General features: G+C 56.7%; 5 protein-coding genes across 5 annotated transcripts, besides 3 other annotated features; all 5 read left to right on the top strand.

Moving 5' to 3' along the window:
* Positions 1–133: 133 nt before the first annotated feature.
* Positions 134–708: a repeat region.
* A 1143-nt stretch (positions 709–1851) lies between these two features.
* On the top strand, positions 1852–3456 carry LPMP_292260 (hypothetical protein; the record flags this gene model as incomplete). The annotated part of the gene is made up of 1 exon (XM_010702528.1): positions 1852–3456. The coding sequence occupies one exon, from the start codon at positions 1852–1854 to the stop codon at positions 3454–3456; it is 1605 nt and encodes a 534-aa protein (XP_010700830.1).
* Positions 3457–3769: 313 nt separating this feature from the next.
* Positions 3770–4341: a repeat region.
* A 498-nt stretch (positions 4342–4839) lies between these two features.
* Positions 4840–6243, top strand: LPMP_292250 (hypothetical protein; the record flags this gene model as incomplete). Its single annotated transcript, XM_010702527.1, has 1 exon — positions 4840–6243. The coding sequence occupies one exon, from the start codon at positions 4840–4842 to the stop codon at positions 6241–6243; it is 1404 nt and encodes a 467-aa protein (XP_010700829.1).
* A 1218-nt stretch (positions 6244–7461) lies between these two features.
* Positions 7462–7937: a repeat region.
* Positions 7938–8764: 827 nt separating this feature from the next.
* On the top strand, positions 8765–10237 carry LPMP_292240 (hypothetical protein; the record flags this gene model as incomplete). Its single annotated transcript, XM_010702526.1, has 1 exon — positions 8765–10237. One exon carries the CDS (start codon positions 8765–8767, stop codon positions 10235–10237), a length of 1473 nt encoding a protein of 490 aa, XP_010700828.1.
* A 1861-nt stretch (positions 10238–12098) lies between these two features.
* LPMP_292230 (GTP-binding protein, putative) lies at positions 12099–14177 on the top strand (the record flags this gene model as incomplete). The annotated part of the gene is made up of 1 exon (XM_010702525.1): positions 12099–14177. One exon carries the CDS (start codon positions 12099–12101, stop codon positions 14175–14177), a length of 2079 nt encoding a protein of 692 aa, XP_010700827.1.
* A 3916-nt stretch (positions 14178–18093) lies between these two features.
* LPMP_292220 (hypothetical protein) lies at positions 18094–22374 on the top strand (the record flags this gene model as incomplete). The annotated part of the gene is made up of 1 exon (XM_010702524.1): positions 18094–22374. The coding sequence occupies one exon, from the start codon at positions 18094–18096 to the stop codon at positions 22372–22374; it is 4281 nt and encodes a 1426-aa protein (XP_010700826.1).
* Between the last annotated feature and the right edge of the window lie 422 nt (positions 22375–22796).

The following is a 22796-nucleotide window of genomic DNA, read 5'->3' as shown; positions in this document are numbered from 1 at the left end:
TTCCCCCGTGTTCTGCTCTCAGTCCCGCGCCCCTATATCGCCTTGCACCGTTACAGCATCCCATGTCCAACCCTGCTCATCCCAGCATTTTTTTTTTCCTTTCTGTGCTTGCCTTCATTTCACCTTTCTGACAAGGGGGCAACACTTCACTGCGCGGTGGCCAGGGTCTCGTACCCCACTCGGTGGGAGGGCCTGCCTGACACCCTCCCCTTCCCCCAATCCCTACCTCCACCGAACCACTTCTGGTGGTGGCGTGGTCCAGTGCCTGCGACACGGGGAGGTCAAGGCGCGGTGCATCACTGCGGATGCCGGCGGTGTAATGTCCTGGACGGCGTGGCGTCGGAGCGACCGGCGACAGCGGGCACGCCTCTGCCGCGGGCATGATGGGCGGGGTGTCAGCGCGGCTCGAATGCATCTCACGCGGCCCTCGCTGCTTGCGGGTGCGTGGGGCCTGGGCCACGCCGTGGGCCGCACCATGTGACGGCCGGCCTTGTGCGGGCGGCTGCACGGCGACGTGCGGAACGTTGGTGGGTGGGCAGCGCTTGGGGCGGAGGGCGGCCGTGCGGGGATGGCTGTGTCGGCGCATTGGTGTACCGCGTATGTGGTGTGCTGCTTCGCACGACGCGATGGGTCTGTGGGACAGGCACGGGTGGAGCGGAGTTCGACTCGCGCTGTGTGGCCGAGAATGGACACGGTGGAAAAAGAAAAGTAAACGTTACTCTCATTCGATGCGTGCCTGTCATGTGCGCTGGAGTGGGTCGACCCACTACGGGCCAGTGTCTCTCTGTGTTAGTGTGTTTTGCTCTCTTTTTTCTTATGGTTCTTCATTTGATCTCGCTCATCACACCTCAGCATCTTCATCTCTGTAAACGAGTGACAAGGAATGGAAGTGGTGGCATGCCTTGTTGATGTGCGCGCGTGTGTTGGGTAGCTCAGCGGGGGATTGCTGTATCGATTCTGATCTTTTTGTTTGTGCGCTTTGGCTCATATATATTTGGTCTCGCTATCCATTATCAAATGTCTGTCGCAACGGCGCTCATACTGAGCTGAGATGGGCGTGCTTTTTGGCGTACCCGTCCTCCTTTCCGAACTATCGCTGCAGCTTTTATCGTTCTCTTCGCTCGTCTTCCGAAAGCGCAAGAGCTGCGTAGCTGCGCAGCGGAGGCGTATAACAGCTGGTGTGCAGCCAAACCTGCAGAAAAAGGAGGCACCACCTGCTGGACGTCAATGGAGGCAGCGCAACAGAGCAAGTAGGTGAGAACAGGCGAGAGATGAGGAGGTACTTCACCGATGAGCTGAGGTCAGTAGGGCTTCTTGATGGTGCGAGGTGCTTGATTTGGAAATGATGGCGCTATAAAGGAAGGAACGGAGGTTTCACCACCATTCATTGTTGCTCTCTCATTGTACCCCACGTCACTGCATTCCGCCTTGGCCTCTCCTCCTTTCCTTCTGCCTGTGTCTTCCAGGAATTGCTTCTCCTCTGGTGCTCCGTATCGTGCCAGCTTGAGCTCATGTTTGGCTGATACGCGCGGAAAAAGGACGAATGAAAACAAAGTGAAAATGAACATCGAGGACAGTGCACAGGAACTCAGCGTTTGCGTATGCTTTGCTTGTCTTCCTGTTCCTCTGCGCGCCAGCTGTAGTAGTGTTTTCTACGTAAAGTCATCTCAACGAGCTTTCGATCCTTCTTCCTCTCCCCTTCACTGGCTTGCACACGCACAACCACACGTTCGTGCGTGGCTTTTGCGGCTGTACATGAGGTGCACCAGTGCGTGCGAGTTTGTCCTTTCACGGTGACGCTCATCTCGTCACGCAGTCTTGACGTTTTGTGTAGCGAAACGGCAGCTCAGCATGAGAGTGGCCACGATCCTCGGCACCGGCGAGCTGGGAAGGGCTTGCGCTTGTGCTCTGGCGGCCAACCGCAGTGTGGACTCCGTCACTCTTCTGACGCGGGACGTGGCGATGGCGGCACCGGACGTGGCGACCGAGACGTCGTCGTTGACTCACCGCAGCGATCTAGGGAGCTTTTCAGTTGTAGGGGGCAGCTCTACAGGTGCCTCTTTGTCATACGCTGCCCCGCCAAACACTGCCGCGACTCTGTGGCCGTCTGTTGCTCACCTGCAGGACTTGAAGCACTTCAACAGCGACGCCGCATCCGCTACAAGCCGCACGTGGGTGCAGCACCCTCTTCTCCTGTGCACTCCCTCTGTCTCGTACCTCTCTGGACGTGATGCATGGGCGCGCGCCACCTTCGGGAGCGAGCACTGCCCGGCGACCCACGATGTGCTCACCCAGTGGCGCTCCTCGTCAACGGCGGCGGCGTCGCTGCAATCAGAATCAGCACCTTCCACTAGGTTTGTCGTTGTGTTCACACGAGGCTTTGCAGCTGACGGCGCAGCGCCGGCAGAGCTTGCTGAGACGCTTCTCAACGGTTCCCTCGCAGGGCACGCCAGCTCAGCGGCATCATGTTCAGGGTCAGAGCGAGAAACACCAGTGCTAGTAGCGTCGGGTCCGCTTCTGGCGAAGGAGTGGGCCCTGCAGTCCACGCCGTTGGCATCGAACGATGCATCTGCGACTCTTTCTTCGCTCATTCCGTCCCGACCCCCAAGCGCACTGTCAACGACCGCCGCTGCAGACGATGATGTCAGCGAAAGTCGAGGAAAGACAGCGGCTTCGTCGACGGCGGACAGGCGGCTGCCTCATGCATTTTCAGGTGTGGCGCTCACGTTCGCCGCATGGACACCGTCAGTCGCCAATGACATCCGCCGGCAAGAGGCTCTGGCCGAGCAGCTTCGACTCTTCTTTCCTCGCGAGTCTGTTACCTACTTAACCGCCCCCGACGCAGCCGCCATTTTGGCTATTGTTAATGGCTGTGTGCCGCTCTGCTCTTTCGGAGCTGGCTTGGTGAGTAGTGTCTACACTGGCACGAGCGTGACGTCCTTAGCGGCGTACGCCCAGCACGCCGTCGCGGCCACGGAGCAGCTGGTGAACAAACTCTTGGGCCGTGCAACGGGCACACCGCTGCCGCTGCCAGCCGTGTCTACGCTCTGGTGTGCCTGCACGTCTCTTGTATCGCGCGAATTTGCTCTCGGCCGCAAGTTGGACTTCTACTTCCGCAAGCAGGATGCTGTTGAAGCCATCTTCCGTGGCCACGTGCACCACCTCTTCGCCGCGACAGTCGACGGACTACACGAGCGCATGCAGGCGAATAGCGTCACCAGTCCTTTCTACGAGGTGCTCATGGACACGTACAACACTATGATCCGCGCATCACAGACAGGGGAGGGGCTGGTAAAGGAGGGCTACTATGGCTATCGTGAGGCCCTCGATGAGGACAGCAGTGAACTACTACGGCACGTAACGCATGTGGATAAAGCGATGCTGTCAGGCGACGAGGCGCAGTTCACGGCAGCCAAAGAGCGCATAATGCAGGCATTCGCCAGTTCAGCCTTTTGAGCAGGTCGTGCTGAGGACAGCGAAAAAAGGGAATAGGACGGAGAGCGAAAGAATAAGATATGGGATGATATGCATCATTGTAAAGGCAGCAGTATGCGTCTCTCTTCACTTAGTCAACGTGAATTGTGCTCGATAATGCAAGGTTGATGAGAAGGGCGACGGTCTTCCGTGGTTTGCTTGGGCAAGCTGCCTTCGAGTTCTTCCTCGTTGTGACAATTCGTTCCCACCTCGCTCGCTCTTATATTCTCTCCTCTCCCCTCCCCCGTATCGATTTGTTTTGTACTCTCTTTGGTGTCCCTGCTGACGGGGCGGGAGGGGACAACACTTCACTGCGCGGTGGCCAGGGTCTCGTACCCCACTCGGTGGGAGGGCCTGCCTGACACCCTCCCCTTCCCCCAATCCCTACCTCCACCGAACCACTTCTGGTGGTAGCGTGGTCCAGCGCCTGCGACACGGGGAGGTCAAGGCGCGGTGCATCACTGCGGATGCCGGCGGTGTAATGTCCTGGACGGCGTGGCGTCGGAGCGACCGGCGACAGCGGGCACGCCTCTGCCGCGTGCATGATGGGCGGGGTGTCAGCGCGGCTCGAATGCATCTCACGCGGCCCTCGCTGCTTGCGGGTGCGTGGGGCCTGGGCCACGCCGTGGGTCGCACCACGTGACGGCCGGCCTTGTAGGGGGCGGCTGCACGGCGACGTGCGGAACGTTGGTGGGTGGGCAGCGCTTGAGGCGGAGGGCGGCCGTGCGCAGATGGCTGTGTCGGCGCATTGGTGTACCGCGTATGTGGTGTGCTGCTTCGCACGACGCGATGGGTCTGTGGGACAGGCACGGGTGGAGCGGAGTTCGACTCGTGTTGTGTGGCACCATGGACACGCTGGAAAAAGAATGGCCTTTCTCATGTGACCTATTGCGCACGGGCATCACGTGCCCACCTATGCTCAGCACATTTTTTTTCTAGCTGGAGGGGGTGTACTCTTCCGTGTAGATGCCATCTAAAGAGCCACTGAGTGTTTGTGCTCGTCCCTTTTCCCTCCGACTTCATCACCTCCGATTCTCTCTTTTTCTTGTGGTTGTGTGTGCAGACGCACTCCTTCACCTCACCTAACGCCAGAACGCCACGTCGTTTCTTCCCTTCACGGAGACAACGGATAGCAGCGGAAAAGGACCCAAACCAACTCAGAGAGGGGTGCAGAGGACGTGTGAGAACGTGAAGGAACGGCCTCTAGAAGGTGACAGGTACCAGACCCTGCAGCCGCACTTCCTGTTTGTCGCTTACTTTGTGCCTGTGTGATGATACGAAGAGGGATCGTCTCTTTACACGCATCTGTAACCCAAGCTGGGAGTGCATCGGTCTCAATGCAACGGTGGGTCATTGCGCCATTCCATGATCACCACCTTATCTTCCCATGCGGCCTCGTATGACGAGGAAGTGCAGGGCGACTCGTCCAAGGCGCTGGCAGAAAAGCCGTTCGTGGATTGCGTTCTCATCGACATCCCTATCAAGTACAGTCGCGCCTTTTCATTCCTGAGAGGTATTCAGCTTTTTTTCTTGGATGTGGTGCGCAAGCTCAACCGCGTCGGTATGCGTGACAAGCGTATTCTCTTTGTCACAGACTGCACGATCAACGTAGCCTCATCACAGGGGCAGGTCTCGCGGGGCGCCAAAGTCGAAGACATCGCTGAGCTTATCTGCAATGCCGAGACACGCGCCATTGGCGTCCGCATGCGGACTCGACCTTTCGCCATTACACCCCAGGACTTCGTCCGTTGGAACTGCTTTCACGAGATGTCGGTGGACTTCTTACTGCTTGCAACCTCTGCGGCGCAGTATGCATCACTCCTGCAGGTGATGCGCTTTGTGTACCACACACGCACCCACGAGGTGCTGCAGTGCCGCCCACTCAGGAAGCGTGAGGTGTGGAGTGCGTCATTGGTCTTGGCGCCTGACGGGTCGCGTGTGAAGAAGGCACTGCAGTGCCACGCCATCACTCCAATCCTGTTGGGGGGGAGCACTAGCACTGCCACGTCGTGCGCTACTCGATCGCAGGAGACAAGTGAACATCCGGGGGTTGCTCATGTACCAAGCCAAAGCGTTGCCCTTTCCGCAGCCATCCCAGAATCGACCTCATCGAGTAGACAGGACATGTCTGCCACTGCGTCGACACCGCGAAGCCCACACTCGTGCGGTATCCGCTCTTTTCCCCCCACCTCTGGTGCAGGTGGTCATCGGACGGCGCTGGAGTCGCTGTTGCTCAGGCTCGGCTCATCTGTGCCGCTGCCACTAGCGAGGTTCTTCGGGGGTACGGTGGTTGTGCCAACCGCTGCAACGCTTTATTGTAGCAACTTACTGAAGTCTGAGAATGTCCCCAATACATCGTCCGAAAAAGACAGAAGCACAACGAGGGTGCAACCACGATTAAACCTTGACAAGACTGCCGCGACGGGTCAGCCGAGCGACGCGTCCGGGGTTTTCACCTCTTGCAACCGCGAGCGGCTAACTGCCGTGGTGGCGAGGAGCAGAACAACAAGGGAGGACTTCGAGACGAAGGCCACGGAGCCACAGCTCCGTGACGCAGAGCTGTGTCACTTCAGGTACTCGAAGGAGTGCCAACTGGACGAATGGATGCTTCGCCCCAACTCCTTTGCCCTCAACCCATACACTAGCCGCTACGCGTCCTCGTTGTGGAGCCCCTGTTCCGTTGCATCAGGCAGCGACATCTTCTACCCGATGGATGATGTAAAGAAGACACGGCCTGCTCTTTCTTTCCCAGTGGTGGCTCATCAGTAGTCAAAAATGCGCGGCTGTGGCAACTGGCTTCTTGACCAGTCGACAGGGCAAATGACAGCAGTGTCTCAAGAGGGAGGGCTGCAGCTCAGTGATGTTCTGCGGGACCACCGTCAGCTCGAGGAAGCGGTGCGGGCTTATTTCGATGGTCTCCTGGTAGAGCTGTGGGGACAGCTGTCCGGATATCAGCGTTGCGAATTCATTACTCCTCCCACCTGGTGAAGCGTGAGTAGCACTAATTTCAGCGTCGGGCAGGGCTGAGCGAGCGTACTCGAGCGCAAGTGCTGAAGCGCGCAGGCGCCTCCATGTAACTCTGGATCTCGATGATTGTAATAGAGGAGCACTTCGATGCCTTCGTGGATGAGTAAGGATCGCAAGCCATATGAGAATGATCGCCTGTGGCTTTAGCTGCGAGTAGACATGCTTAAGATACCCTGACCAGCGAAGCGTTGGCTTTCCGAGTCGCATTCCTGTTCCTCGTTCTTGTCGTGGTTTGACGACTACACTTTTTTCATTGTCGGCTCATGGCGCCGTCTGGGCGAGTCTCTCCCTCTCTTTCTCCCACAAATAGAGAGGAGCAGATATGCAGTGGAGGAGTGAGGATGGAAGGTATGCATTTTTCTGCGTACCTTCATGTGTATGCGTCTGCTTTCATGTGACTGCTCGTATTGCACTGGCAGAATACGGTTAGAGAGGGGGGGGTCGTGAGTGGGCCTCCCCCCTCTCTATTTTTTTTTTTAGTTTCTCTATCCGCGAGCAATGTGCAATGTCTTCTCCCCTTCCCCTCCCTCCCTCAAACAACCCGACAAACCGCTGCGCTATGCATTTGCCTTCTGGCGGCTTCTGCTTTCCTCTTCTGCACTCTCTTTTTTTTTTTTCGTGTCTCATTGTTTGGATCTGCAATCGATTTGTGTGCCCCTCTTTACGCGTGCGCGTCTGCGTATGGGGGGGAGGGGCCCTCTGTGGCCCCTTTCCTTTCCACGTTATTTTTTTCTTCTGCGTTCGTTTGTTTGTTTGCTTACTTTCTCAGCATAGTTGGCGGACGCACCACAGCAGTGGTGCTGCCAGTGAGGTATTACGTGATTGCGATAAGTGAGTTGGGCGCTGGTACGCGTGTAGCGTTACGTCGCGCTCTTCCTTTGTCTCTCTTTCTATTTGCCGGCTCCTCATTTTGTTGTTTGGGGTACTTGTAGAACCCTGCTGACGGGGCGGGAGGGGACAACACTTCACTGCGCGGTGGCCAGGGTCTCGTACCCCACTCGGTGGGAGGGCCTGCCTGGCACCCTCCCCTTCCCCCAATCCCTACCTCCACCAAACCACTTCTGGTGGTAGCGTGGTCCAGTGCCTGCGACACGGGGAGGTCAAGGCGCGGTGCATCACTGCGGATGCCGGCGGTGTAATGTCCTGGACGGCGTGGCGTCGGAGCGACCGGCGACAGCGGGCACGCCTCTGCCGCGTGCATGATGGGCGGGGTGTCAGCGCGGCTCGAATGCATCTCACGCGGCCCTCGCTGCTTGCGGGTGCGTGGGGCCTGGGCCACGCCGTGGGTCGCACCACGTGACGGCCGGCCTTGTAGGGGGCGGCTGCACGGCGACGTGCGGAACGTTGGTGGGTGGGCAGCGCTTGAGGCGGAGGGCGGCCGTGCGGGGATGGCTGTGTCGGCGCATTGGAGTACCGCGTATGTGGTGCGCTGCTTCTCTCTCCCGCTCTTCTCATCCTCGTTACTGTGGAGGAGGACGCATCGCTTTGACTGGGGAAGGGGCCAGTTGTTGCTGCGAACAAGCCGCGTGTGAAATGGGGAGGAAAATAGCGTGCACTCGTGAGATGATCCAGAAAAGAGGTTGGCGTCGACAAAGCACGTCTTCACTGGAAAATGCACCCAACACACACAAGAAAAGCAGCCAAAAGTATAAATGAAAAGGGGATGTCTTGGTGGATCACCATATCAAATCTGTTAGTACCGTGCAGCGGTGCTGAGAAGAAATGCGTGGCGGCAGGAGTAGAAAAGACATGGCGCTCGTGTGTTTCCCAGCGGTGTTCCGCGGCACCTCTGTGCGCTTTTTCTTTGCCCTCCTACCTTCACTCGCCGCGCTCTGAGAGAGATGGGGCACCATGGCCAGAGTCACCTCGTGCTATTCTCACCCACATTAACCAACGAAAGGCGCGGCAGAGAAAGAGACGATGTTATAGGAATCAAGCAGAGGTCGAACGCATGCAGTAAAGTGCGTCATTGTGCGAAGTTGTGCGCTCATCTCTGTCAATGACGGCGCCTACGCCCTCGTGCAGAACCTCTTCCGACTCTCTTCCCCCCCCCTCCCCCCGTACACGCACCCACACCAACAGGGCTTCTCTACCCGTTTCCACTTGCACCTCGATGTTTCTTTTTGTAGGTCTCGCTTGCGTCAGGATAGCGTAGAACACAGCGCCCTCTTTCCCTACCCAAGTATAAAGAGAGGAACACAGACGTGCGCGTGCGCATCCCACCCCCTCCCTCCCACCCGTAACCCCTCTCTATATATCATACATGGCCCGGATTACTGTGGAGTTACTCCGTCGCCGCGCGGAGCACAACGAGGGCTGTCTCTCGAACCTGAAGGAGATCGCTCTCCATCAGCAGGATATCGAAAAGATCGAGCTCATCGGTGACGCATGCCGCCAACTGGAGATTGTATACCTGTGCAATAACTACATCCGTGTCATTGAAGGACTGCGGCACCTGAAGTGGCTGAAGTACCTCAACCTCGCTGTGAATAACATTACGGTAATCGACGGGCTACAAGGGTGCGAGGCCCTGGAGCGGCTGGACCTCACGCTGAACTTCATTGCAGAGCCTACGTCGGTTCAGACACTGCTAGCGAATCCGTTCCTTGAGTCCCTGCACCTGACAGGCAACCCATGCACCAAGGCGGAGGGCTACCGCTCCTACGTAATTCACGCATTGCCTCAGTTGAAGGAGCTGGACGGTGATGTGGTAATCAAAGCCGAGCGCATCATGGCTCGGCAGGCAGAGGATGTGGTGATTGAGGCGGTCGAGGAGGAGGCGGTGAGGGTGCGCGAGGGGGAGCGCATTAAGCAAGAGATGCTGGCAAAGGGAATAGACCCTTTTCCACCAAAGTACAACGCGAAGGGCGAGCGCGTGTACGGACACACACCGGAGGAGCGACTGCAGGTGCTGCAGGAACAACAAGAGATAGAGCAGAAGAAAAAGGCTGAGGTGTCGACTCCGCAGCCTGGCAGCATCGCTGCTCTCCATCAGGAACTGCAGAGGCAGCAGCAGCCGTCAAAGCGGCTAACCACCGAGGAGGAACGAGGCAAGTTTGGTCGCCTGCTGCTGCGTAACGAACCCCGAGTGCCGTTTCACATGAACCACGACGACGCTGAGGAGTTTGTACTTACTGTGGAGCCCGGAAAGTTTATCTCCACCACACTACTTTCTATACAGGTAGAGGTAGACGTGGTGCGTGTGTTCATCAAGGGTAAGTTACTACAAGTGCCAGTCGAGGATGAGCTGGCTGCGGACGCGACACAGGTGCAGCGCTCTACCACGACAGGGCAGCTGAAAGTGACGGTACCGTACACACCGGAGGTGCAGGAGCGACGCAGCGGCATGCGTGCACGTCTCAGAGGGCTGCGCGAGGTGGCCGAAAGGGTTTCCAGCGCTACTGGGGAGAGCGCATCCAGCGCTGTCCCAGCGTCTGCAGCTCCTTTTCCAAATACCGCTGAAGCACTCACTCGCTCCACACTGCTGGAGATTGAGAGTCGCATGGGCGGTAGTTCACCGTCTGTTTCAGTCGATCAGCCCGGGACAATAGGCATACTCAGTGGCAGTGAGAACACCATGACGAGCAGTAGCATCGTGAAGTCTGTGGATGTCCTCTCTCCTGTGTCGTCTACCATGATGGTGGCCGCAGATGCAGCTACATCAGTGTTGCCGCCCATGACAGCAGTGCCGACTCCGACCACCGCGGCGCAGAGCGATTGTACTATCTTGGATTAAGGAACGCTGCAACGCGAAGGAGGGCGGCGAAGAAACAGCGCTCGCCCATGGACTCGCGTGCATATTGGCGCTTTGGGACTCTCGCCCTACTGCTACTGGTGATGTACATAGTATTTGGTGAGGGACTCAATAATGCAGCGAAAAGAATGTGAAAGAGTGTAGCGTGTGTGTATGGGGGGGGGGCGCACGTGGTACATCGCCTTGCGTGTGTCTATGCACGTGCGTGTCACAGCGCTGCGGGAAAGTGTGTCGGTAATAGAAAAGACCATCGAGTTTTCCGAGGAAATGCCTTGACTTCGTCAGCCATGATGTTGTGCGTGGCGACAACTCGGGGGGGGGGGGAAGACGTGATTTGTTTGTTGTTTTTCGACGATTTGTTCGTTGCTACTTGAGCTGTCGTCTCTCTTCAAATGCTCTGTGCATGTCTGTGTGTTCTGTCCGCGCAGCCGCGCACTCCTTCGCCGTTCTCCCTTTCACCCGCTCTTCTTGCCGTGGTTTACGCAGAGTAGCTAGTCAAGAACAACAACAATGCATAAGGCCCAAAAGGGCAGCACTGTATTTCTTTACACTGCGTGTGGCCTCATCTCCCTACTCCTATGAGGCACTGCGCCCTCTACATCGATCACTCTTTGTCTCTGCGCGCATGCGTATGCGTGCCTGCTGGTGTGCTTTGAGGAGGTGAGGGAGGAACTCGTCGGATGTCGCCCTTTGGATACCTCGTCGTGACACATGATGTGGTCAATATGCATGAGTCTTTGCTCGTCTGATTACGCGTTGTTTCTTGCATGTGCTCCTCTTTCGCCTGACAGCACAGCTCTTACTCCCTTCCTCTCTCTTTCACGCTTGGTTTCAAACTCCGTTACCCTTGCTTTATTGCCTTTCCCCGACTTGGTATCTACGTTGTGCGCCTCCCTTCACTCTTCTTCATCTTCAATTTCAGTCACAACACTTGTTGGCATCTGCATACACGCGCGACCCCTTCCTACTTTCCTCCTCTCTCTCTCTCTCTCTTCCCACATCAGTGCTGCGCCATTCAAGGCTTCGACAAAAGTGAGTTTGGGTGCCCGTCCGCCTTTTTTTTCAACGCTCCTTTCCCGTGTTTTCGTGTCCAGCGCTGATTTGCTTTCCCTACCCCTCCTCCCCCATCCCCACCCAAACTCACCCTCTCTCCTGGTGTGCGGGCCATTCTCCCATCTACGCACAGCCCCTCCCCCTCCCCTCAAGTGACGTCCACGGTCTCTCTGTGCAAACGTGTGCCTGCTTCAGCTCTTTTTTTTTTCTCGTAGGCGTTTGTGCTGAACAAATTGACGAGAACGCAGCTGCTTTTTCGTTATAGGGCCGCTTTCTTTTGGTGCGTGTGCCCGGGTGCGTGCTCGCCCCTCCTCGGTGTCCCCCTCTTCGCTTTTCGTTTGTTGTGTGTGTGTGCGTGTTGTGTCACTTTTCTCTCCTTTGAGTAAGCTTTTACTTCCTGTTTGTGGGGCTTCTGTGTTTTTCTCTTCCCTCTCCTCGCTTTCATTCGTCTTCACGTTTCTCTCCTGCCCTTTGCGCATCCCAGAGTGAGGAAGTGAGAGGGAGGGGGGCGAGCGAAATAGGAAAGGGCACCACCACCACCACCACCAGTCGAACCGCAGACGTCCCCGTGCCCTTGCCGTAAGCAGCACCGTAGGGCACTCACATTGCACTTTTGGTGTATTTGTGTCTGCTAGCAGTCCCCTTTTCTCTTGTTTCGCTCTTTCGCTTTTTTTTTTCCGGCTGCCCGTCATTGACGATTTATACCCCAACATTCCCCTCCCTTCATCGTTTTCCACACAATAACCCCCTTACCCCCCTTCACCCACGTCCGTCACCAAGACTCGCAACCATGGACCAGTTGATTAGTGTGATCAATGAGCTTCATGACGCCTTCTCCGGCGTCAAGATGAACATCAAGCTCAACCTCCCCCAGATCGCCGTCGTCGGTAGTCAGAGCTGCGGCAAGAGCTCCGTGCTGGAGTCGATCGTTGGCAAGGACTTTTTGCCGCGTGGCTCGGGCATCGTCACACGCTGCCCTCTCGTGCTGCAGCTCGTGCAGCTGCCCAAGTCCAATTCGGAGGAGTGGGGTGAGTTCCTGCACGTCCCCAACAAGAAGTTCTTTGACTTCAACGCCATCCAAGAGGAAATCACGCGCCGCACCATTGAAGTGGCTGGCCCGCACGCGATTACGGATAAGCCGATCAACCTCAAAGTGTATTCGAACATGGTGCTCAACCTTACCCTCGTTGATTTGCCTGGTCTGGTAATGAACGCCGTGGGAGATCAGCCAAAGGACATTGACCGCCAGATCAAGGATATGGTGACGCGCTATGTGTCACCCAAGAACACGATCATTCTGGCCATTTCCCCTGCCAACACCGATCTTGCCACCAGCCAATCGCTGCGCCTGGCAAAGCAGCTGGACCCGGAGGGTACGCGCACAGTCGGCGTGCTAACAAAGATTGACTTGATGGACAAGGGTACGGACTGCTTTGATGTGCTGCAGAACAAGGTGCTGCATCTCCGCCATGGATTTGTCGGTGTTGTGTGCCGCAGCCAACAGGATATCAACGATCGCAAGTCGATGGAGGCTGCCCGGCAGAGCGAGTATGACTTCTTCGCAAACTCACCCACCTATTCCTCCATCGCAGATGAGGCCGGCACCGTCTATCTTAGCAAGAAGCTGAACAACTTGCTGCTGGAGCACATCAAAGCCGTCATTCCAGACCTAAAGCGCCACGTGGACCAGCTGATGGAAGCCACCAGGAAGCAGATGGAGAAGCTCGGCATGTTTGATCAGAACATCACCGAGCCCAGCGCGCAGGTGCTGTCCCTCATCAAGCTTTTCAGCGACACAGTAAATCAGACGATCGATGGCGGTATCACGGATGCCACGAAGGAACTGCTCGGTGGTGCGCGTCTCGACTACATTTTCCACGAGTGCTTCGCCACCTACGTGACTAGCCTGAGCGCCAGGAAGGATCTCACAGACGACTACATTCGTATCAACACCCGTAACATGGCAGGTATGCACGCCACCCTGTTCCCCTCCGACCAGGTGTTCGTCGCCTTGTCGAAGCAGCAGATCGCCCGCCTCGAGGAGCCGTCCATCAAGTGCGTCTCTTTCGTGTACGAGGAGCTGATCAATATCGTGAATATCTGCGCTGCCAAGGTGGACCGCTACCCGAACCTGAAGCAGGCCATCATCTCGATTTGCCATAATATGCTGCTTGACTACCGCTCGCCGACCTCGGCGCACGTCCGTACCATCATCAGCGCCGAGCGTGGCTTCATTAACGTGAAGCACCCGATGATGGATGAACTAGCTCAGCGCGCGTTCGAGAACATCTACGGCACCTCAAACGGCCATGCGCCCTCGGGGCCGTCGAAGGGGACTGAGTCGAACCCTTCCACGACTGGCAATCCACCGGCGGATCAGAAGGGCAACAGTAAAGATCCCAAGAAAGATGACAAAAAGGGCGGCAAGGATGAAAAGAAGCTGGAAAAGTCGAAGGATCAGGGCTGGGTCGACAGCCTCGCAACTGCCGGAAACAAGGCCAGCATGACTGACGTGCCATCACGCATTATGCTGGGCAACAGCATGACGATGCACGAGCAGCGCATGAACAACGCCATTCGCGAGATGGTAGAGGGCTACTTTGCGATTGTGAAAGGCAACATCGCCGATCAGGTGCCCAAGGCAATCACGCTGCTAATGATCTCTCGCCTGCGCGAGGAGGTCTATGCGCGCCTGGTCCGTGAGCTGTACTCGGAAAAGGCGGCCACTTCGCTGCTCTCCGAGCCTCCAGGCATCGCGGCACAGCGCAAGGCAGCCAAGGAGATGCTCGATGCTCTCATGAAGGCACAGAATGCTCTCAACAGCGTGCGCGACTACCACCTCGGTAGGGAACCGCCCTCGTCTACCTAAGCTAGAGCTTCAGTTTCCTCTACCGAGTTCCCCCTCTTGCTCACCAGCTGTCTCATTGTCTGCCTGAGGAAAAAGAACTCGAAGACCACGGGTGGTGGTGGTGGTGGGGGCACTGCTGCAATGCGATTTGATGAGTGCAGGGATGCCACACATGTAGGTTGGCAAGCACTCTCTGTGTCTATCCACACGCCTATGTTTACGTTACCCGTGATTGTCCCCCCTCTCCGCGTCGTGTGGTTTCCTTCTCCCCCTCCCCGCCCCGCCCCACCCCCATTGTTGTTGCCTGGTCTTGTTTGCTCTGATCCCTTCGCGCCTTCATATGTTTTGTTTCTCGTTTTTTGTCTTTATGATTATTATGAGTCTTTTGTTCTCTTTTCACTGTTCCTTCAACTGACGAGGCTTTTTTTTGTTTCTTGGTGGCCACGGCTGCGGTCACTGTGCCGTTGCCCATACGCATGTGTTGTCCTCCCTTCCCTCTCTTCTCTTTCACAAACCTCGATGCTGCTATGTCGTTTCTGACTCTACACACGTGCATGTCAGAGAATGCGCTGGTTCTCTTCCCCCCCCCGTCTCTCTGCTGCCTCTTTGATTTGTGGTGGTTGTGGTTATTTACATCGCATCTAAAAATGCGGATTCGGTGGCGAAAGAGCGAGAAAAAAGGACCCGCCACATCAGACGGAAAGACAAACGCAAAAGCGAATATTCCAGATGCGCATGCGTGTGCAAACAATACTCTGCAGCTGAATGATCGAGAGCGAGAGAGAGACACGGAGAGAAGGGATGGGGTGAGGGACTTCGTGAGGTGTCGAATCTGTTGTGGGTGTGAATACTCATTTGTTCTTGTTTTTGCTCTGTGGCCTCCTTTTCTGCCTCTCTCGTCCTTTTTTCCTCCTCGCTTTCGTTTTCTCGTTGAATGTATTGATGCCTTTATTGCCACATGCCGTGCCCTCGCCTCCTACACAGTGCACTCAGAGACACCAGACACCAGTCCTCCCACTCTTTTTGCTGGTTCTATGTGAGCTCCCGTACGTTGGTCGCTCTTTCCCTTCCTCGTTGCGCGTGTGCGTGAGTGTGGTGTCGAGCCGCTCCTTTCAAAATTTCTTCTCGCTTAGTTTTGTGTGCGCTTGCTGGCCGTGTATACTACACCGCGTGCCACATCTCGTGCCGTGTACAGAGGAGGGAGGGAGGACGTTGCCGACATCAGCGTGGATGAGTGCTGCGCACACCTGGGCGGATTGAAGGACAACTCAGGAGGGAGGAAAGGGCGGCCGCAGCGAAGTGCGCAGCCAACAAATGAAAAGAAAAGCGTTGATGCAAGGCGAGTTGGACGTGTGCGGGTGTGTGTGCTCAGTCAAAAGGCAGGGCAGCTGAGTGTCGAAGCGGTGCGAGAGGCGTGGCTGTCGCTCTCCGTTTTTGTTGAGAAAGTGAAAAGGGCGAAACGCTTCGAGTGCGTCTGTCGTTTGTTTTCCCCTTTTTTTTGCTCGCGTTTCTTTTCTGGTCGCATTGCAGCGCTGCACTGCGACTCTCTTTTCCGTTTCTCCCTTGTGTGCTATCGTTGTTACTACTTCCTTGGATGCTGCGCTAGCTAGGAGCACCCACCCACCCCTCTCTCCTTCCACGCCAAGAACAGCAAGACGAACCACTTCCACCACCACAAACGAAAAAGAGGAAAGGAGGGAGGGAGGGGCACAGCTACAATGGAAAAGGATAGGGCCGTGTGGTGGTGGTGGTGCTCCTTGTAGCAGCCTCTTTTACGGTATTCTCTCTCTGTGTGTGTGTCGTCCTTCATTCCTGTTTCTCCTGTACCGTGACGCTTTGTTGTGTCCCCCTTCTCGCTTCCTCTTCCTACGCTCACCAAATGATTCCACATGACTGTTAACGCCAATGAGGAACGAGGCCTGAAAAAGAAAAAAAGAAAAGAAAACACCGCACGCTTATACGGAGCCTGCAGAGGAGTCTCGTAGCAGCTTGCGCGGCGTGCGACGCGAGAAAGGGCACATGTGTGTGTGTGTGTGTGGTTGATTTCGAAGAGCACTCACACCCATCGGTACCACGCACGTCACCTCCTGCTTGAAAGATGGAGGCAAAGAAACAGGAATGCAGAGAAAAGGGGAAGAAACCACTGCACTGGCGGTGCATGCCTCCCACCTTCTTCCTTTGCCACTGTCTTTGTGCGGACCTTATCTCAGCCGAAAAGTGGATATGTCTTCTCTGGCCTTTCCCTACTCGGGCCTCGTTCGCGGCGAGTCGACTATGGTTGTCGTCAGCTTCAGCCTTGACTGCTACACCGGCGAACGACTCACTACGTGCCAACTGGAGCTGGTGTGTGTCTCGTCTCAGATCTCTGCTTCCGTCCTCATTGACAACGCAGTCTCTTTTTATCGAATCTTTTCATTTCCTCGCGCACCCATTTCTCTCTCTCTCTTTCTGCGTTATGGTCACGTGTTCGTCGCCACACGACCCACAGACCTTTGCGCTTGTGCACTTACGCAGTGAAACAGTTGTGTGCTGCTCTTTCATTTTTGTGTTCTGCTGTAGCTGTAGTTCTGTTGCCCTTTTCTTGTCGGTATTAGTGTTGCTCGTGTCTCCGCCGCATTGTTAATTGAGGTCTGCGTAACGCTCTCATCCCCTCGCTTTATCTCCCTCCCATCCTATTGCGCTCACCTTCTTCACCGCGGAGTAGAGAGGTGGTACTCGTCGAGCGCGTGTTTAAGTGCGCGCCTTGATCTGTTAACCTCTCTTAGCGCCAGCAGAAAATACCGAGACACCCAAAGATTCATACCCGCTTCGTCTTTCCCTGAAGAGCAGACGCGGCACGCATTGCACTCACTAAGGTTATATCGCACCCGCCCACCACTGTGTCATCGTTTCCACACACATCCACACCCACGAGCGTATATATATATATATATATATATATATATATTTCGTTTGTTGTTTCGAGTCAGCAACCCTCAGCTAGATTAAGGTGTGCGCGTGTAGCGCGAGCGGCCCGATAGTCGGCATGTACAGCCGCGGTCAAGCGTAAATCGCACGAAAAAAGTGACTTACCGGCGCTAATCGATTGAGAGCTCATCCTGCTGTGAGGAATCTTGTCTCTCCCAACCGTTCTCGCTGTGCATATGCGCGCGCGCGTGCTTCGTGCGCAGTGTGTGTGATTCGAAGTGGTAAGCTATCTCACGGGAGAAGACAGTAGGCCCATCGGTCTTCTCCCCTCCCTCTCTCCTACTCTTGTTCAGCGCATCTGCGGCGCGTTTGGGTCATATTTTCCTTGGTTGTTTTTTTTTGTTTCTATTTCTGCCTTGTGGTTCTCTCTCCGGCACCTCGCCCTGCGGTGAGGTGCGCACGTGGTATCGTATTTAGCACCTTTTCGTTTGTACGCGCCTGCGTGCGTGTCTTTCAGCTCTCTCCCCCTCTCTCTCTCCGTGTTGGCGTTTAAAGGAAAGAATCCAAAAGTCCAAAACCAACCCCAAGGCGAAGACGCGCTCAGTGCGACCGCGCCATCCTGCTTTGCCTCGTTGATCGCTCTCTGCTGGCGACGCGCTTTCCTGCTTCGTTTTGTTGGCCGCTGTGTCTTTGTCCGCTTTTTCTCTTCTGTGTAGTAACTTCCCTCCCCCTCCTTGTTTACTTTGAGTCGTCGTGTCTGTGCGAGTCGGTACGCTACTCGGATTCTCTATAGTTGTCGTTTTGCGCTTTGAGGGCCAACGGAGACTCTGTCGTGGCAGCGCCATTCTTTTTCGTTGTGTTTGGCGGTCTGCTCTTGGCCTATCAGTGCCTGCTGTGGTGGTCTTGGTGCGCGTGTAATGCATAACAACGAAAGTGATCCGCCCTTTCTTCTCGTGCACCACCCACCGCCCACTGCCCCTCAACGGAACGCTCGTTTAGCTCTGGAGGTGACTTCCGAGGTCGAAGCAAAATGCTGCGCCGCTCAATGTCGCTGCGCTATGCAGCCACCATTACCCTGATCGCTGGGATAATGCTCCTGATAGCCTCCCCCATGCATGGTCAGAGCGTTGCCACCGTTGCCGCCCCTCCTCCCTGTGACGACCATGGCACTACCTACATCGTCAACCTCGATGAAGCAACGCCCGGCATGCTCAGTTACCAAGGTACCAGCTCTTGCGTCTCCAATGGCACTGCATCGATCATGATTGTGAAGGATCCTGATCTTCCTCATGCTGTGGTGCCCTTGGGTGAGTGGAACTACCTGGTGAGTGTCCACAGCCCCACGCCGGCAACGATCACACTGAATGCGATGTGTGGCAACACAGTCAAGTGTCAGTCGAAGGTCACCTATGCTGTGTCGCAGACGATGGTGTCGTCTTCCTCCTCCGCGCCGTTACCGTTCTCATCGCAGTCTTTGAGTTCCTCGGAAAGTGTGCTGCCAGGTCCCACGTACCCACTGTGCTCGCACGCATCCAAGGTGCGCACCTGCCCAGTGGACGGAGTGTTAGCTGATAGCTTCCCGATGGACATGCAGGACAGCAGCTGCGCCTACACGACGACCATCTCACTTGAGCCGCATGTCGGCACTGTGACGCTAGCCTTGTCGGGACTCTTCTACACCTACACCCCCCCCAGCACCCCCACGGTCGGCGACGTCACCTCGCTTGCCTACACCGTTCAGTGCAATGGCGCTACCGTGTGTGCCGATGTAGTGTCCGTGGTTCTGGGGCCTGCATCAGGCACGACCCCGCCACCGGGGCCGCCAAGCACGCTGCCGTCCTGCTCGCACAACAGCACCGTCAACAACTTCCTCATCGGTGCGGTGTACTTTCGTGAGCTCCCACTGGACTTGCAGGACACGAAGTGTGCGTACAAGGCGACAATCGACGATCCGTCTGTGGGCACGGCCGTCGCTACGGAGCCGTCAGACCCCACGAGCTACATTTACAGCACGAGTCCCGGCACGGCGCCACAAGACACGAGCATCCCGTACACCATCTCGTGCAACGGCGTCAATGTCTGTCAAGGCTCGGTACGAATTCACCTGACACTCGACACCCCTACTTGCCCGACCAGCGTCTCCGTTTTTATTGTGCCCCCCGGATCGTCGCTGCAGGGCACAGTGAACAGCGGCTCCGTGTGCAACACCGGCGCGATTCCGTTGGCCGTGGTACGCACCGCCGTGCCGGGCTTCACCCTCCATGCGAATGGCTCATTCGTATTCCAAGCCCCCGACACCGAGGCAGACGTGGTGGTGATGGTAGTGATGGAGTGCAGCGGGGTGGTTCTGTGCCAGACGAAGGTGGTGTTTGCAGTATCCGCTTCAACAGTGGCGCCCCCGCCGACGCCGACTACGGCGCCGATCGAGGCGTGCCCCAAGTCATTCCTGTATGAAGTGCCGACTGGGGAGTCGATCAGCGGCGCCCTCGACGCGGTTCCTTCCTCTTTGTGTAACAGTACTACATACCTACTCGTGAACCGCAGCAGCGACGTCAAGGGCAATCTGAGCCTGAACCTTCTGGGTCAGTTCCTCTACACGGCGCCCAGCTTGCAGCGCGTCGATTACGTCGTCGTAGACGTGTTCTGCGGCAAAGTGTTTTTGTGCCGTACAAAGCTGGAGTTTGTGGCCTACACCCCAGTTCCGACCCCTTCCCCGACCAGCTCACCGCTGCCGCCGTGTGCGAACGTGTATTATTACCAGACGACTCCAGGTGTGCTCATAAGGTCGTCGCTGAACAATGTGCGTGGGCAGGATCTGTGTGCGCATGGCCGCTACTTCAAGCTCAATGACGCTCCACAGGCGGGCACCCTCGAGTTGGCGCTGGCGGGAGACTTTCTCTTTCATCCGCCAACGCAGGAGGGCCAGCTGTCCTTCACGTTCACTATGTACTGCCTGGGCCAGCCTTTCTGCACCGGAACAGCCTACCTGCTGGTGTCGAATGAGTGGACGCTGGGCCCGACACCAACACCCTCACCAAGCGAACCGGAAGGCGATACCAACATCACCAACAAGCAGATCACCTGCCGCGGCACGTGTAACACGAAAGCCTGGAAGACGTACCCGAACACGAAGGTCTGGGACATCACGCCTGACACCGGTTACACCCGCATGGATGGCCGCCCGGTCGATGGCGTGACCGTCACGTGGCGCAATAGCTCCCTTGTCGTCCTCGCTTACAGTCTGATTGGCAACCTGGGCGCGCGCTTCCCCACCTTCGAGCTGATTACAACGACCCCGAAGGCATACATGGAGCCAACGGACTTTGCCGACAGCGTTGCCGCTGGCTCTCTTAGTTTTGAAATGAGCTGCCTGGCCAACCAAGGTCGCACTGGCATGGGCGAGGATGTGTGGAAGTGGACCAACCTGTCTCTCGCCTCTGGCACTGGCAGTGTCGGTGCCTACTACAGCTCCGGCAAGTCGTGGTACCAGAAGTTTGGGGGCAAGCACGTGAACTGCGACACTTTCACCGACCCGTGCACCTATGCTCCGCTGCTGACGCCAGCGAGCTACATGAACAGCTCTCTTGGCTTCTGGACGATCGACGTGAAGGACTGCGATGTCACGTGGACAGGCATGTTCCCGTTCAGCTCGATGAAAAGGATGGTGAAGCATGACGGGTCGCCGGTGTGGACGTTTGCCGGTAGACTTCAGCTTGAGAGCACGCTCTACTCGGAGGCCGTGCAAGCGAGCTCGTGGCTCGAGCCTGGCCAGTTTGACGCGAACTACAGCGCGCACGACATTCTTATCAACCTTAACCAATTCGTCACAGTGACCAAGTGGGGGGTGCAGAAGTCGCTGATCTCCGTCGACGCCGAGCTCTTCACGTACGTGGACAACGAGACCCACGACCAGGCGTTCGGCATCAATATGCTTGTCTACCCCTTCGTGGACTCGTACATGACAACCAGCTATGCCAGAGACCGTCATGTGAGAGGCTTCAAGTGGATATCACAGGACTGGATGTCGCCGAGCTCCGAGCAGTGCCCGACGTGCACCGGCTCGAAGACGAAGTGTGCGGCACCACTGGAGGGGGCGGACGTCTCCTACACGGGGCCTAACTTCCCGGAGGGCGACTGCCCAAATGGTGAGGGCCGTGTGCACCTCTTCAAGGGGCCTGCCATGATGCGTGGCGAGTGCCCAGATAACAAAATGCACGTTTTCAACCAGTACGGCTTCTCACCGACGCAGAACTGTTATACAACGTACCAGAACGTGACGCTGCGCGGTATCGTGCCGGGAAGCAGCGGCCTCAACGAGACCCTCGCGCGCGCCTTCAACTACGAGGGGACGATGCAGCTCATCCTGCTCATGGACGACCACAGTTACGTGCGGGTCAACTTGCGCCTGTCCATGTACGTCTCTCGACTCTCGAAGGATGCACACCACATCGAGGGTGGGATCAGCGCGTGCCGCAGCGGTAGCTACTGGCCGGTGCTAGACCCGCTCGGTTTCTCGCTGGCGTCGAACCCGTTTCCGCTCAGCGGCGCCGCGGTGAAGCCGTTGTGCATTGACGACCTCAGTTCCTCGTACGGCCCAAGCGACTGGGCGCTCTTTACCCTCAACATGCCTGGCGTTAAGCCGAGCGAGGTGACGGTGCGCAGCGTGTACGTGCTGCATAACAACTCACGCATCTACCTGATCTACAAAGATCCGATCGATGGTGCGCTTACGATCCCGAGCAGCGGCGTTGACGGTGCCTGGTGGCAGTACAAGTACCCCTTCCTCGCCTTCCGCGACTTGGCGGCCCATGTGAAGAACAACAGCATCACCTACAGCAGGCAGATGGAGACTTCCGCGGCGGCGGCGAATGTTGTGTACGCCTTCACCTTCATCCCTGGCTCGCTCAACGTGGACACAAATATCGAGGTCGTGGTGGATGCACTGACCCAATCCGATGGGATGGCGGCAGGCACGGTGGAGTTCCGCCGTGTACTGCACGTCGACCCGCTTCTGACGCAGCTCAGTCGCCAGGGCCCACCGCCGGAGGATTTGTCCTCGCAGCGTGGGCAGGACAAGACGGACTTGTACGCCATCGGCGCCACCGCTGGCGTGGCCGCAACCCTGGTAGTCACCGTCATCTTCTTTATTTTAGCGGACAACAGCCGGCCTTTGCCCAAGTGGGTGCCGCGCGGCAAGCTCATCAAGGAGACGGTGCTGTCTGTGCTGCCGGCTGGCTTGCGCGGGAAGAAAAAGCCCAAGCGCGTAGTTCACAAGGACATGTACGACGCGATGAGATCCGGCAGGTACTAAGAGTGAGTGAGGGAGCGAAAAGGAGATGCTGACGTGCGCCGAACGCTAGGGGCTGATTATGGCGGAGGACAAGCAGCGTGCCAACGTCCCAGTGGTGTTGATAGCGGGGTCGTTGCATCGATCGCTGCTGGAGCGACCGGTGGAGAAGAGAATCAGGGATACGGAGGGTGGAGGGAAAACGAGAGCACGAGGGGACGTCGAAGCGACAGAGCCGAAAAAAGAGTTCTGCCTCTGATCCCTTCCCTTTGTAGCTGCGTCTTGCTGTGTAGTTGTGTAGAGAGCAAATGACGTGTGAGTGTGGGCACATGTTCCTGCGATGGACGAGATGGATGGTGCCAAGAGAAAAGAGCGAGAAAAAAGAGGGAAGGCAATTGTACTTCACGAACAACGCTTGCGATGCAGCGATTTACTTCTCAAAGTTG

The sequence above is a fragment of the Leishmania panamensis genome, assembly GCF_000755165.1.
Source record: "Leishmania panamensis strain MHOM/PA/94/PSC-1 chromosome 29 sequence".
Classification (NCBI taxonomy): Eukaryota; Euglenozoa; class Kinetoplastea; order Trypanosomatida; family Trypanosomatidae; genus Leishmania; species Leishmania panamensis.
Note: the sequence above shows the minus strand (reverse complement) of the source record. Positions and strands in the feature narration are given on the sequence as shown.